Source organism: Staurois parvus, unplaced genomic scaffold (assembly GCF_062004578.1).
Source record: "Staurois parvus isolate SC_StPar_1 unplaced genomic scaffold, SC_StPar_1.0 ptg001026l, whole genome shotgun sequence".
In the NCBI taxonomy this organism is placed as follows: domain Eukaryota; kingdom Metazoa; phylum Chordata; class Amphibia; order Anura; family Ranidae; genus Staurois; species Staurois parvus.
In genome coordinates, this window is record NW_028318822.1 from 1,111,036 (window position 1) to 1,127,324 (window position 16,289).

The 16,289-nt window shown below is 48.0% G+C and overlaps 1 protein-coding gene and 1 pseudogene across 1 annotated transcript in view; both read right to left on the minus strand.

The window, feature by feature from the left end:
• The window catches only part of LOC149441101 (uncharacterized), a 261,575-nt gene extending 245,715 nt beyond the window's left edge, over positions 1-15,860 (minus strand). The window contains exons 1-5 of the mRNA XM_089657773.1: positions 13,144-15,860; positions 9,205-9,339; positions 8,995-9,118; positions 8,682-8,878; positions 8,369-8,596 (exon numbers count right to left, since the gene is read on the minus strand). Of these exons, the coding sequence (XP_089513899.1) occupies positions 8,369-8,596; positions 8,682-8,878; positions 8,995-9,118; positions 9,205-9,339; positions 13,144-13,239 (780 nt within the window). The 5' untranslated portion in view covers positions 13,240-15,860. The remainder of the gene's footprint in view (positions 1-8,368; positions 8,597-8,681; positions 8,879-8,994; positions 9,119-9,204; positions 9,340-13,143) is intronic.
• On the minus strand, positions 803-7,818 carry LOC149441110 (zinc finger BED domain-containing protein 4-like; annotated as a pseudogene).
• Positions 15,861-16,289: the final 429 nt, after the last annotated feature.

A 16,289-nucleotide genomic window follows, 5' to 3' on the forward strand; every position in this document is an offset into this window, starting at 1 on the left:
CTTTAGGAAGATGAACAGCGATTTAGACAGGCAGGGTAACACAGCTTAACCCCTTGCCCTCCTGAGGATTTACCCCCCTTCCTGACCAGGCCATTTTTTGTGATACGGCGCTGCGTTACTTTAACTGACAATTGCGCGGTCATGCAACGGTGGTTCATATAGTGAACTCGGTGTAGAGATATTCACCCTGAGGTCATCACAGAGGACAAGGGGGCTCTCTTTACGTCTGGAGGAAAAGAAATGTAATCTCCAAACACGGAAAGGTTTCTTCACAGTGAGACCTGCGAACATGTGGAATACAAATGGAGAAACATTCGGACCACCCCGGTCTGTTGAGGGCAGCAAGCAGTGCATATTCCAGAAAATTCCAGAACATTCCTATTGGGTCTACTGGGTCCTTTCCTAGCTCAGGAGTAAAGTGTTTGTTGTGTTGAACATGTGGAATAGACTCCCTCAAGAGTTGGTTGTGGCCAGCTCAGTGGATTGCTGTAGGAAAGTCCTGGATTGTTTCTTGGATACACAGAATATAACTGGATATAACATTTATAGGTGAAGTTGATCCAGGGAATATCCGATTGCCTCTCGGGGGATCAGGAAGGAATTTTTTCACCTGCAGGAGCAAATTGGATCATGCTTTGCTGGGTTTTTTGCCTTCCTCTGGATCAACTGTGGGTATAGGTTTATAACTTTTTCTTTTTTAATGGTTGAACTGGATGGACATTTGTCTTTTTTCAGCCAGACTAACTATGTAACTATATATGTAACTGTGACGGAGGGTAGGCAAGACAGAACACATGAGGCAGACGGCAAACACTTAAAGCTTTATTAAAACAGACGACAGTCACTCATGGGGGTAGTGCAGAGAAAGAGAGTCCGAAATACTTGTAATCCAGCCCAAAGTTAAAGTCTCTACAGCAGTTTGTATTCCAACAGGGAGGTAGGAGGCAGTTAATAAACAGTCAGATAACACAGGGGAAGCATACACTCACGCAAAGCTGATGTGGTAGTCCCCGGCACAGCTGATGTGGTAGTGCCCGGCACAGCTGATGTGGTAGTCCCCGGCACAGCTGATGTGGTAGTCTAAGGCAAAGCTGACAGCGTTTCAGGCAGGGCTGATGTAGCTTCTGGCGTCCCCCTTACTCCAATAGGGCTTAGGCAGAGTCTGGCTACTAGAGTCCCGCCTCAGCTGGGATCCCTTAGTGGCTGCACACAGAATGGAACAACAGGAGAGACCAGCACTGACCTCTTAAACCCCCTGAGCAGGACGAGAGGTGAAGGGGGGTCATTAGCAGGATGACAATGGAGGGACTGCCTTAATTTAGTTTAGGGACATTTTGGATGACAATGGAGAGAATGGACAGGAATGGAAATACAGTAATTGAATTTGTAACTGTAAACAGGATAACAGGAGAATACATTAATACAAAAGTAAGGTACTAGTTAGGGATGTAGGACATCTGGGCATAAGACAGGATGGACAAGGAAACACAATAATTGGATTTGTATTTAGGCAAAAGACTGGTTGGACAAGATGGACAAGGAAACACAATAATTGAATTTGCAGCTGTAAACAGGATAACAGTGGGGAGAATACATTAATACAAAAGTAAGGCACTAGTTAGGGATGTAGGACATCTGGGCACAAGACAGGATGGACAAGGAAACACAATAATTGGATTTGTAGCTGTAAACAGGATAACAATGGGGAGGATACACTAATTGAATTTGGGACCTTTTGTGGAGGGGACGCGTTAATTACAGCTAGGGGTCTTTGGCACACAGGAGTAGAATACTAATTAATTATTTATTTATTTCAGGTACTTATATAGCGCTGTCAATTAATGCAGCGCTTTACATATGTATATTGTACATTCACATCAGTCCCTAACCCTCAAGGGGTGTACAATCTAAGGTCCCTAACTTACATACATACATACACATACTAGGGACAATTTAGACAGGAGCCAATTAACCTACCAGCATGTCTTTGGAGTGTGGGAGGAAACCGGAGAAACCCTCTGGCAGGCACAGGGAGAACATGCAAACTCCAGGCAGGTGGTGCCGTGGCTGGGATTCGAACCAATGACCCTACTACTGCCAGGCGGAAATGCTAACCATTTAGCCACTGTGCTGCCCCAATTGGAGGATGCAAGTGACATCTTGCTTACTACTTTGCATGTGATCACTGATTGGCCAATCAGTGATCACATGATCGGGACCTCGTACAGAGGTCCCATCTGACGATTGGTGTTTCACTGTGTCCGGAGGACACAGCGGGCACCGGATCGTGGTGCTGCGCGCTCCCAGGGATCACGCACAGCTAGAAATGGCGGGTGCCGTTTATGAACAGTAACCTGCCCCTGGACTGCCACCGTCCTGCCGTTTATAAGCAGCAGGCGGACGGCAAGAGGTTAAGTTCCTAAGGATAATACACTATGTGCGTTTTTTTTCTTTTTTTGAGGTTTTTGGTTTCAGAAGTCACTCTGGAGGCTGTTTTCTACTTGGAGGTTTTATTTTGAGAATTTTTAAATAACTTTGTATTTTTGAAGGACTCATTTTTTTATTATTATTTTTGGGACTTGCGTTTTTTTGATTGATTAGAGCACTTATTATTTCTGTATTTGGGATACTAAGCATATTTTATAACATCTCCTGTACTATGTCCGCAGTCTCTGGTCATCTCCTGTACTGTGTCCGCAGTCTCTGCTCATCTCCTGTACTGTGTCCGCAGTCTCTGGTCATCTCCTGTACTGTGTCCGCAGTCTCTGGTCATCTCCTGTACTGTCCGCAGTCTCTGGTCATCTCCTGTACTGTGTCCGCAGTCTCTGGTCATCTCCTGTACTGTGTCCGCAGTCTCTGGTCATCTCCTGTACTGTGTCCGCAGTCTCTGGTCATCTCCTGTACTGTGTCCGCGGTCTCTGGTCATCTCCTGTACTGTGTCCGCAGTCTCTGGTCATCTCCTGTACTGTGTCCGCAGTCTCTGGTCATCTCCTGTACTGTGTCCGCAGTCTCTGGTCATCTCCTGTACTATGTCCGCAGTCTCTGGTCATCTCCTGTACTGTGTCCAGTCTCTGGTCATCTCTTGTACTGTGTCCGCAGTCTCTGGTCATCTCCTGTACTGTGTCCGCAGTCTCTGGTCATCTCCTGTACTGTGTCCGCAGTCTCTGGTCATCTCCTGTACTGTGTCCGCAGTCTCTGGTCATCTCCTGTACTGTGTCCGCAGTCTCTGGTCATCTCCTGTACTGTGTCCGCAGTCTCTGGTCATCTCCTGTACTGTGTCCGCAGTCTCTGGTCATCTCCTGTACTGTGTCCGCAGTCTCTGGTCATCTCCTGTACTGTGTCAGCAGTCTCTGGTCATCTCCTGTACTGTGTCCGCAGTCTCTGGTCATCTCCTGTACTGTGTCCGCAGTCTCTGGTCCTCTCCTGTACTATGTCCGCAGTCTCTGGTCATCTCCTGTACTGTGTTCGCAGTCTCTGGTCATCTCCTGTACTGTGTCCGCAGTCTCTGGTCCTCTCCTGTACCGTGTCCGCAGTCTCTGGTTTAGTTTAAGCCAGGGGTGTCAAACTGGCGGCTCTCCAGTTGTTGCGAAACTACAAGTCCCATCATGCCTCTGCCTTTGGGAATCATGCTTGCAACTGTCAATCTTGCAATACCTCATGGGACTTGCAGTTTGGCAACAGCTGGAGGGCCGCCAGTTGCCAGTTTGACACCCGTGCTTCAAGCAATGAAAAACGACTGCCCCTTTTACAGCGGTACTTTTTGGATTTTTTTTTGCACTAATTCAAATTAGTGCAAAAAAAGAAAACATCCAAAAAGCTCCCGGCCTTCCAAATGGGACTGAAATCATTAGCTGCCCCAAAACATAGTTGCTGTCAGTGTAAATACTGACTCTTTCGTCCCTTGATAAATCACAGGCTTTTGATAAAGAGTAGAGGCTGCGGAGGAGAGAGACTCTAAAAATATTCCTCCTGAGCCATTTGCAATAGAATAGCCCATATGGGCAGGGCCATCTTAATGAGTGGGCATACTTGAGCACTGCCTAGGGATCCCATAATCAGGGCTAGGAGAAGAGGGGGCCAAGTGCTGTGTTGGTGTGGGGTGGGGGGTGCACTGTCGATTTGGTCGCTTGTGCCGCTCTTTGACAAGAGTAACTGGTATGTCACTCCTGTCAGAAAAAAGCAATGGCTGGCTGATGCTGGAGAGGGGAGTCAGCTTTCTCCTCCCTCCTGCAGGGGTGGAAGAGAGCCGGCACTGAGACTGAGAAGAACCCATCACAGTCTCAGATGGGAGGAAAGTAAGGAGCTGCCTTAACTGCAAATGAGGGCAGCACTTGTTTTCTGTGAGTGGGCACAACTCTGATGTATGGGTGGGCACTGTAATGATGACGCTATATGTATATGTACACTGTGATGGAGACAATGTATGGGGACATCTGATGTATGGGGACACTGTAATGGATGGGGATTCCTGACAGATGGGGATATCTGATGGATGAGACTCTGTGATGGGGGTACCTGGTGGATGAAAAAACTGTGATAGGACCACTTGATGGATGGAGACACTATGGTGGGGCCACCTGATGTATGGGGGCACTGTGATGGAGATACCTGATGGAAGGGGAAACTGTGATGGGACCTCTTGATGTATGGGAACACCTGATGCATGGGGACGCTGTGATATAATCACCTCATGTATGGCAACCTTGTGATGGGCCCACCTGATGTATGGGGACACTGTGATGGGGCCACCTGATGGATAGGGAAACTGTGATGGGGAATCCTGAAGGATGGGACACTGATGAGGACACCTCATGGATGAGGACACTGTGATTGGGACCACCTCATGTATGGGGACACCTGATGGATAGGGACACTGTAATGGAGTCACCTGATGGATAGAGACACTGTGATGGAGTTACCTGATGTATGGGGACCATGTGATGGGGCCACCTGATGTATGGGGACACTCTGATGGGGACAGCTGATGTATGGGGACACTATGATGTGGACAGTTGATGGATGGTTACACTGTGATGGATGGGGACACCTGATGTAAGGGGAAACTATGATGTGGACAGCTGATGGATGGGGACACTGTGATGGGGATATCTGGAGGAGGCACTGTGATGGGGACACCAGATGGAAGGGGAAACCATAATGGGACCACCTGATGGAAGGGGAAACTATGATGGGACCACCTGATGGAAGGGGCCACCTGATGTATGGGGACACTTGATGGGGTCACCTGATAGATGGGGACACTGTGGTGGGGCCACCCGATGGATGGGGACACTGTAATGGAGCCACCTGATGGATGGAGACACTGTGATGGGGTCACCTGATGGATGGGGACACTATGATGGGGACACCTTATGGATGGGGACACTAAGATGGTGACACCTGATGGATGGTACCAATGTGATTGGGACGCTGTGACAGGGACACCTGTTTGGGGACACTGTAAAGGGGACACCTGATGTTTGGGGACACTGTGCTGGGGACACCTGATGTATGAGGACACTGATGGGGACACATCATAGACAGGAACACTGTGATGGGGACACCTGATGTAAGAGGACACTGTGATGGATGGGGACACTGATGGGGGCACCTGATGGATGGGGACACTTGATGTAAGGGGACACTGTGATGGGGACACCTGTTGCAGGCTGGTAGGGGCCCGAGTGCATTACTTCACCAAGGAGCCCATGAGTCTGGATCATGTACAAAAAGTTTACAATCTAAGTCTACAAATGGCTGTTCTAAGACTGGGCTTACATCTGCAGACTCCTGAAGCAGACTTATACCACCACTGGCCCTTCCCTTATATTACTGATGAAAGCTAGGGAAACTGTCAGACTACGTGTGCCATAAGACCAGTTGTGTGCGCCAGGTCATCAGGATGGATTTATGAGACACATTTTTAAGAATTTTTACTTTTTTATTAAAGGACTTGTCAAACATTTGGGTGTCCTAATTTCTAGGTTACAATTTTTTTGGTAAGGTAAACCTGTTGAAATACTTTTCCTATCACTCGAGGCTGCTGCTAAGGAATCCTGTATAGGAGGAGCACAGCCCTTTGCGGTCTACCGCACCATTGTTTCTATGTTTTTATCAGATGATGGGGGATCTAGGTGGATCCTCCGTACTGCTCTCTCCTTTACAATAAAGTCTCCTCTTACCCGGTGATGTGAGGGGCGGCTGATTGTCCATCATGACGTCCTTGGAAGAGATCTCCTTGTATGATTTTGAGAAGCTCCTTCATCACATCATGTTCCTCATCCCCTTCTTCAAACTATTTTAGCAACCGTGTTATAACCCCCAAGGTTTCCACCCTGAGTATTTAATAAGGCATTAATTGTAACAAACTACTTGTGCATAATCCATAACTATCAGTAATTGTTCATCACCTACCTGATGAGGGCGGGGTCATCTCTCTGGTAGATTTCTGGTACTAGATCCATCTGTAGGAGGAGTGCAGCCCTGATACTGCCTACCGCTAGCCTTTAGATGCTGCTGCCACTGAGTTGCATGGTGAGAAGCCATGTGTCTCGTCATACACGTGGTACCTAAATGGCTGACGTTGTTGCCACGCTTGACACGCTTTAGGCAGACGCTGCAAATGACTACGGTGCGGTCTTCAGCACAGGTGGTGAAAAAGGCCCACACAGCTGAGCTCTGGAGATTGGACCGGGGGATAACCATGGCCTGTACCTGTGGAGCTCTGCCATCCGGTGGAATAGGACATCTGTTCTCTCTGGTACAGTTGGAGACCTCATCATCATCCCCCGCTTCCTCATCACTGGGGCCAACTTGGTAGCAAGCTGCAGGAACACCCGGGAAAAATGGTTCTCCCTGCCCGTTGTTCCCTACCACTATGCTCCTCATGCTCACATCCATAACCTCTGATATAATTAATTGCTGCAGATTGTCGTTCAGCAAGTGACTGGCTCTGTGCTCAAATAACTGCTGGGAGGGAATCCTGTACAGCGGGGGAGAGGTGGAAAGGGGGCAGCTGGAAGGAGGACGGTGAATGCGGCCCTTTTGCTGCCAACCGCTAGCCTGCAGGTGCTGCTCCCACTGAGTTGTGTGATAAGCACGCATATGTCTGTTCATACATGTGGTACCCAAATGGCTGATGCTATTGCCACGCTTGAGGCGCTTCTGACATAGACTGCAAATGACGGCGGTGCGGTCCTCAGCGCATGTGTTGAAAAAGGCCCACACAGCTGAGGTTTGCGGAGAAGACCGGGGGATACCGGTAGCTTGCATCTGCGGAGTTCTACCATCCGGTGGAATAAGGCGCGTGCTTTCTCCACTCCTCTGTGAGCTGCCCCTGGATGACATCTTGCCTCGCTGATCATCTGCCTCTCCCTTGCTTCCTGACTCTACTATATTTGGTACCCAGGTAGGGCCAGAGATCTCACCATTATCCCCTACCTCCTCATCACTGAGGCCAACTTGGCAACCAGCTGCAGGAACATCCGGGACAACTGGGTCTCCTTGACCTCCTACTATGCTACCGTTGCTCTCCTCCCTGACCCCAGATGCAAATAATTGCTGAATATACTCTTTCAAATAGTAGCCGGAGCTGTGTTGATATAACTCAGCTGACTCCTCCATGCCAGATTGCTGGGCAAAGACTTCACCCTCAACTTTCATCTTCATCAGATCTTCACCCTAAACCAAGAGAATGGCAGAAAATAACATCTGTAATATAGAAGGATTTATGATGTGAGATCACATAGAAAATATCATCTTGTAGAGTCCACACATCATCTCCACATGTCAGAGTGTTCCATCACTTTATGTTCCAGACCCTCAACTCCACCGACCTGATGATGGTGAGGGATGGTGTGACCTTCCTGTATGGAATTCCAGGAATACAGAGGATGGGGACATCTCTCTGATGGGTTCCCATGACTGGATCCATCTACCTGATGATGGTGAGGGATGGTGTGACCTTCCTGTGTGGAATCCCTGGAATACAGAGGACGGGGACATCTCTCTGGTGGGTTCCCATGACTGGATCCATCTGTAGGAAACACACACACTGACTGAATCCATTGTTTCTATGTGTTTATCAGATGATGGGGGATCTAGGTGGATCCTCCGTACTGCTCTCTCCTTTACAATAAAGTCTCCTCTTACCCTGTGATGTGAGGGGCGGCTGATTGTCCATCATGATGTCCTTGTACGCTTTTGAAAGCTCCTTCATCACACCATACTGCTCATCCTCTTCCTTAAACTCTTCTTTAACAACAATACTATAATCCCCAGGGTTTCCTCTCTGAACGTATAATAAACATTCATTGCAACAAACATGCCGTTTATAAATCATAACTACCAATAATTGTTGATAATCTACCTGATGATGGTGAGGGATGGTGTGACCTTCCTGTGTGGAATCCAGAGAATACAGAGGACGGGGACATCTCTCTGGTTGGTTCCTGTAGCTGGATGACTCCACCATGGTGTCCTGGTACAGATCTTTGTGAACATTTAAAAACTCTGACTCCTCCATCACCCCATCCTCATCATCCTCCTCTTTTATCTCTTTTTTAATATCAGCTTTAGAGTCTCTCAGGTTTCCACTCTGAATACATAAAATGCCATCAATGGTAACAATGCAGATAATGTACAGATCCTAATAATACTATCAGTGATTGTTCCTCATCTACCTGATGGTGAGGGATGGTGTGACCTTTCTGTGTGGAATCCTGGGAATACAGAGGACGGGGACATCTCTCTGGTGGGTTCCCATTACTGGATCCATCTACCTGATGATGGTGAGGGATGGAGTGACCTTCCTGTGTGGAATCTCGGGAATACAGAGGACGGGGCCATCTCTCTGGTGGGTTCCCATGACTGGATCCATCTGTAGGAAACACACACACTGACTGAATCCATTGTTTCTATGTGTTTATCAGATGATGGGGGATCTAGGTGGATCCTCCGTACTGCTCTCTCCTTTACAATAAAGTCTCCTCTTACCCGGTGATGTGAGGGGCGGCTGATTGTCCATCATGACGTCCTTGTAGAGATCCTTGTGTCCTTCTAAATACTCCCACTCCTCCATGGAGAAATAGACAGTGACACCCTGACACCTTATAGGAACCTGACACACACAATGATACAGTCACCATCCAGACACATCCCTTGTCTGTTACTGGAGAATGTCCCAGAATTCCCGGCACCGCTCACCTCTCCTGTCAGCAGCTCCATCATCTTCTTGGTGACTTCTAGAGTCTTCTGCATGTTGTGTCTCTCAGGTTTTAAGGAGTCACATGGAGGCACTGTGATGGTCATATGATCACCTGACTTCAGAAGAGGAAATCTCTGTATTGGAAAACCAAGAGGAATATCATGTTGGAATCATCCTCACAGGTCTTTGTTTTAATAATAGAGATAAGAGTTGTAGGGATCTTCTGTCCTCTACTGTCCGAATTTGTAGATAGCTCTGCTGTTTATCTCAGACCTTACACACACACAGGAGTTGCTGCTGCTGCTTCTGTATTCTCACCAAGACCAGAAGCAAAGACTATTGGGCAAGTATTTCTATGTTCCAATTGTTTAACTGCAGCTACCCACAGCTTCTTCAGTACGTATCTGAATCCTTGAGACAGACTGAGTATATCTGTCCTATTGTTAGTAACTCACATGCACAGTGCAAGATAGCTAGGTCTGTGCTACTGTATGTGTGTAGTGGTCACCTTCCAGTATATTAGCAGATGAACCTGTTTATTGCAAGAGTTAATATGCAGCTGGGTGGCACAGTGGCCACATCTGCCTTGCAGTAATTGGGTCATGGGTTCGATTCCCAACCATGGCGCCTCCTGCATGGAGATTGCATGTTCTCCCTGTGTTCGCGTGGGTTTCCTCCACGTACTCCAGTTTCCTCCTACACTCCAAAGACATGCTGGTAGGATAATTGGTTCCTGTCTAAATTGTCCTAGTTTCATCCCTGGCCTTGTGGGATCTCCTGCATGGTAGGGGTTGGGGAAAGACCTGGCAACCTACCCTGTAAAATAATTGCTAAGAGAATTCATGGAAGAAGTTGCTTACGAGTAACGGTCCATGCAATTGCCAAGGGTCCGATACGACTGAATGAATAGATAGAATATGCAGCTCCTGTTATTTTAGTTAAACCTGTCCCATCTAGTCTGGGGTTCTATACCTAGTTTCAGCTTAGGGCTCTATAACCAGCTTAGGCTAGAGCCAGGTTTGGCATCCAATGACCACTTTTCTAGTTAGAGGTCCAGTTGCATGTCAGATTAGGAGCTACTAGGGACTAAGGCTCAGCGTAGACAGGCTGTATCTGAGTTCCAGTGCCACACCACAGTTTCTGCTTGTGAGAGGCTATATTCCAGGCTGGTTGGACAATGGCTGGAGGATCACCCGATCAACGCTACTCTTGCCTCTAGGTCCAAATCAGGATTATCCTTGGTGGCCCCTAAAACTGAAATTCGCTGCAACATTCATCTGGAGGTATCTCTGTTAATGACTTTATATACCCGGGTATATGTGCACAGTTCCACCAGGACTCTCGTTGGACCCTGATAACACCTGTTTGTATATGTATGTACTGTTATTAATCTTTTATTATATAAAGTTTATAATACTTCCATACTGGTGTTCATCTACACTGCTCAACAAAATGAAAGGAAGACTTTGAAAACACATCAGATCTCAATGGGGATAAATCTCCTGCTGGATCTCTATACTGACATGGACGGGGTAATGTGTTAGGAAGGTAAGGACGCCCCATCATTTGATGGAAATGAAAATGATTGACCTACAGAGGACTGAATTCAAAGACACCCCGAAAATCAAAGTGAAAAAATGATGCAGCAGGCGAGTCCATTTTGCTGAAATGTCATTGCAGCAATTCAGAATGGTCCTCAGTAGTTTGTATGGCCCCCAAGTGCTTGTATGCATGCCTGACAACGTCAGGGGCATGCTCCTAATGAGACGACAGATGGTGTCCTGGGGGATTTCCTCCCATATCTGAACCAGGGCATCACTGAGCTCCTGGACAGTCTGAGGTGCAACCTGGTGGCGTCAGATGGACCGAAACATGACATCCCAGAGGTGTTCTATTGGATTCAGGTCAGGAGAACGTGGGGGCCATTCAATGGTAGCAATTCCTTCATCCTCCAGGAACTGCCTGCATACTCTCACCACATGAGGCCGGGTATTGTCATGCACCAGGAGGAACCCAGGACCCACGGCACCAGCGTAGGGTCTGACAATGGGTCCAAGGATTTCATCCCGATCCCCAATGGCAGTCAGGGTGCCATTGTCTGGCCTGTAGAGGTCTGTGTGTCCCTCCATGGATATGCCTCCCCAGACCATCACTGACCCACCACCAAAACAGTCATACTGAATGGTGTTACAGGCAGCAGAATGTTCTCCACGGCTTCTCCAGACCCTTTCATGTCTGTCACATGTGCTCAGGGTGAACCTGCTCTCATCTGTGAAAAGCACAGGGTGCCAGTGGTGGACCTGCCAATTCTGGTGTTCAATGGCAAATGCCAATCCAGCTCTATGGTGCCGGGCAGTGAGCACAGGGACCACTAGGAGGACGTCGGGCCCTCAGGCCACCCTCATGAAGTCTGTTTCTGATTTTCACACCAGTGGCCTGCTGGGGGTCATTTTTAGGGCTCTGGCAGGGCTCATCCTGTTCCTCCTTGCACAAAGGAGCAGATACCAGTCCTGCTGATGGGATAAGGACCTTCTACAGCCCTGTCCAGCTCTCCTAGAGTAACTGCCTGTCTCCTGGAATCTCCTCCATGCTCTTGAGACTGTGCTGGAGACACAGCAAACCTTCTGGCAATGGTATGTATTGATGTGCCATCCTGGAGGAGTTGGATTGCCTGTGCAACCTCTGTAGGGTCCAGGTATGGCGTCATGCTACCAGTAGTGACACTGACCCTAGCCAAATGTGAAACCAGTGAAAAACAGACAGAAAAGATGAGTAGGGAAAAAAATGTCAGTGGCCTCCACCTGTAAAACCATTCCTGTTTTGGGGGTCGTCTCATTGTTGCCCATCTAGTGCACCTGTTGTTAATTTCATTAACCCCAAAGCAGCTGAAACTGATGAACAACCCCTCTGCTACTTACCTGACCAGATCAATATCCCAGGAGTTTCATGGACTTGATGCTATACTCTGACTACAAAGTCTTCCTTTCATGTTTTTGAGCCGTGTATATACTTATGGTTAATGTTTTATGCTGGTTGCAGTAGTTCCTCTGCTCCCAGTTATTTTACAACTGGATAATTTCCCAGGAAGGGAATCCCCTCTGTTCACAGAGGACCTGTCCTTGGTGGAGGCACTTTCAACTTTATTATCAAACTCACTTTTCCCCTCAGGTTCTCTTATTTACCTACAGGATTAGGGCAATATCCTGTTTGGGGAGGATCATTTCTCCAACCCACCCCCCGGAAAAAAAAAAAGAAGGCTACAGAGTGATCCCCAGGATCCTCCACACCTCTCCGGTCAGATCTGTGTTATATTCATAGAGATGAGTGATGTCATGTGACCTCCCAGAATCCTCCTCACCTCCCCGGTCAGGTCTGTGTTTTATTAATAGAGATGAGCGATGTCATGTGACCTCCCAGAATCCTCCTCACCTCTCCGGTCAGGTCTGCGGTTTATTAATAGAGATAAGAGTGATGTCATGTGACCTCCCAGAATCCTCCTCACCTCTCCGGTCAGGTTTGCATTTTATTAATAGAGATGAGAGTGATGTCATGTGACCTCCCAGAATCCTTCTCACCTCCCCGGTCAGGTCTGTGTTTTATTAATAGAGATGAGCGATGTCATGTGACCTCCCAGAATCCTCCTCACCTCTCCGGTCAGGTCTGCGGTTTATTAATAGAGATAAGAGTGATGTCATGTGACCTCCCAGAATCCTCCTCACCTCTCCGGTCAGGTTTGCATTTTATTAATAGAGATGAGAGTGATGTCATGTGACCTCCCAGAATCCTTCTCACCTCTCCGGTCAGGTCTGTGCTTTATTAATAGAGATAAGAGTGATGTCATGTGACCTCCCAGAATCCTCCTCACCTCTCCGGTCAGGTCTGTGTTTTATTAATAGACATAAGAGTGATGTCATGTGACCTCCCAGAATCCTCCTCACCTCTCCGGTCAGCAAGTAGATGATCTCCAGGGTGAGGTTTAGTATCCTCTCAGTCATGTGACTCCGGTCCTCCTCCATCCTCATTGATGTGGTCATGTGATCTATGCAGGGTTCTCTGTAGACAGGCAGCGGAGAGTTATCTGGACGGTATTGGTTGTACAATATAAGAACAGGGATAACAGGGGTAATAGGTGGGCTGCTCCCAGTAGGACATGTAGATCGGGGTACTTTGTATTTGCTGGGTTTCTTGCATTTGCTGGGTTTCTTGCACCCTCGGTATATCCTGTCCTACCTGCCTTATCAAAAATGACATTTTCCAGGTAAAGTGTGTTTGAACTATTTTTGCTCAGTTTTAGGAGGGTCCTTCTGACAGCTTTGAGGAGAACATGGGGAATACATAAATCACTTACATGATGGGTTTGGAGGAAGCCTTACAGCTGTATGTGGTGTACAGGAACCCACGTGAATTTCAGGGACGGCAGCAGTATACTCAGACAAGGCGTACTTTGGCTGTGGAATACAGTTAGGTTTGTCTACAGAGGGCAGCACCCCAATCTAGGAGTATACCACTCAATCCAGCAAACAAGAGGCCTTCTTCCTTTCCTCTGACTGGAGACAATCAGGTTTGTATGAAGAGCAAACAGACTCCAATGCAGAGTCAGAATCTGCAGACTGCACCGGGTATGTCCCCTAACCCAGAGGGGGGTCTGATTACACGGCGTCCTCTCCTCCTGTTCACAGATCTCACTACGATTACCCACAGCCTTCAGTACTCACAATGCTCCCAAGTACTCACCGTCCTCCATACTCACAATACTCCCAGTTACTCTCAGTACTCCCACTTACTCTCAGTACTCACCATCCTCCATACTCTCAGTATTCCCAGTTACTCTCAGTACTCCCAGTTACTCTCAGTACTTACCATCCTCCATACTCACAATACACCCAGTTACTCTCAGTACTCCCACTTACTCTCAGTACTCACCATCCTCCATACTCTCAGTACTCCCAGTTACTCTCAGTACTTACCATCCTCCATACTCACAATACACCCAGTTACTCTCAGTACTCACCATCCTCCATACTCTCAGTACTCCCAGTTACTCTCAGTACTCCCAGTTACTCTCAGTACTTACCATCCTCCATACTCACAATACACCCAGTTACTCTCAGTACTCACCATCCTCCATACTCTCAGTACTCCCAGTTACTCTCAGTACTCCCAGTTACTCTCAGTACTCCCAGTTACTCTCAGTACTTACCATCCTCCATACTCACAATACACCCACTTACTCTCAGTACTCCCACTTACTCTCAGTACTCCCACTTACTCTCAGTACTCACAATACAACCAGTTACTCTCAGTACTCACCATCCTCCATACTCTCAGTACTCCCACTTACTCTCAGTACTTACCATCCTCCATACTCACAATACTCCCACTTACTCTCAGTACTCCCACTTACTCTCAGTACTCCCACTTACTCTCAGTACTCACAATACAACCAGTTACTCTCAGTACTCACCGTCCTCTATACTCACAATACAACCAGTTACTCTCAGTACTCCCAATTATTCCCCTCCTTCAGTACTCACAATACTCCCAAGTACTCACCATTCTCCATACTCACAATACTCCCAGTTACTGTCAGTACTCGTTTTTACTCTCAGTACTCTCAATTACTCCCCTCCTTCAGAACTCACAATACTCCCAAGTACTTACCGTCCTCCATACTCACAATACTCCCAGTTACTATCAGTACTCCCACTTACTCTCAGTACTCCCAATTACTCCCCTCTTTCAGTACTCACAGTACTCCCAAGCACTCACCATCCTCCATACTCACAATACTCCCACTTACTCCCAGTACTCCCACTTACTCCCCTCCTTCCGAACTTACAATACTCCCAAGTATTCACTGTCCTCCATACTCACAATACTCCCAGTTACTCTCAGTACTCCCACTTACTCCCCTCCTTCAGTACTCACAATACTCCCAAATACTCTCAGTACTCACAATTCACCCAATCCTCAGTACTCACAATACTCCCTGTTGCTCTCAGTTCTCACCATACTCCAAGTCCTCAGTACTCACAATACTTCCAAGTACTCACAGCCCTCAGGTGAATACAGAGATCCAATTCCAGTGAGACCACAGGCAGAAGGAGAGACGGTTAAAGGGAGATGGCGGCTTAAAATGTCTGCATGATGCTTTCACATGTGACTGCTGCAGACTGTCCAATAAATATGATTGACATGTACTGTCAAATGACTCTGGAATGTAGGCTGACGTGCTGTGACTGTTTTGTGCCATTTTCCAGGTACAACCAGTAAAGTGCAGCAACCTTATTTACATGTGGACATCCCTTCCTTGGGGATATAAAGGTCAATGCCGGGAATGCTGTGTGGGGGCCTTTGGCATGGAGCGGAGCACAAGCTGGCTGAGGGTTCGGCTTCAGCAGGTGGGACAGTATTCTAGCAAAGAAAGGTCAGGGCAGGGACTTTTGGCCCTGTCAGCCAGCCAATTGCAAAGCCCCTTTTACAAGCGTCCATTGTGGCTGGGACTCACAGAGAAGCTTCATGCTCTTGTGCTCCCCAGCAGCCCCCGCATGCCGAATAAAATGTATTTTTGGTATTTTTCAATGGCGCCCTTAAAATAGCAAATGCGATGATTTAGAGGTTGGATGCGTTATAAGATTGCATTTACACTACGGCGTTTTGTGAACATCGCGGGCATTTATAAAATGTACATAACACCCGCGCCACGCTTGCGGCTCCATTCGTTGTCAATAGCATCCAAAACACGAAAAACCCAGAAAAATGTGCAAAGCATGTGTGTAGCGCAACTGTGCGTGACACCTGGAGTCACACGTCACAGTACGAATGGGCCCTAAGGCATGGCGTCGCGCGCCACAGTACGAACGGGCCCCAAGGCATGGCGTCGCGCGCCACAGTACGAACGGGCCCCAAGGCATGGCGTCGCGCGCCACAGTACGAACGGGCCCCAAGGCCTGGCGTCGCGCGCCACAGTACGAACGGGCCCCAAGGCCTGGCGTCGCGCGCCACAGTACGAACGGGCCCCAAGGCCTGGCGTCGCGCGCCACAGTACGAACGGGCCCCAAGGCCTGGCGTCGCGCGCCACAGT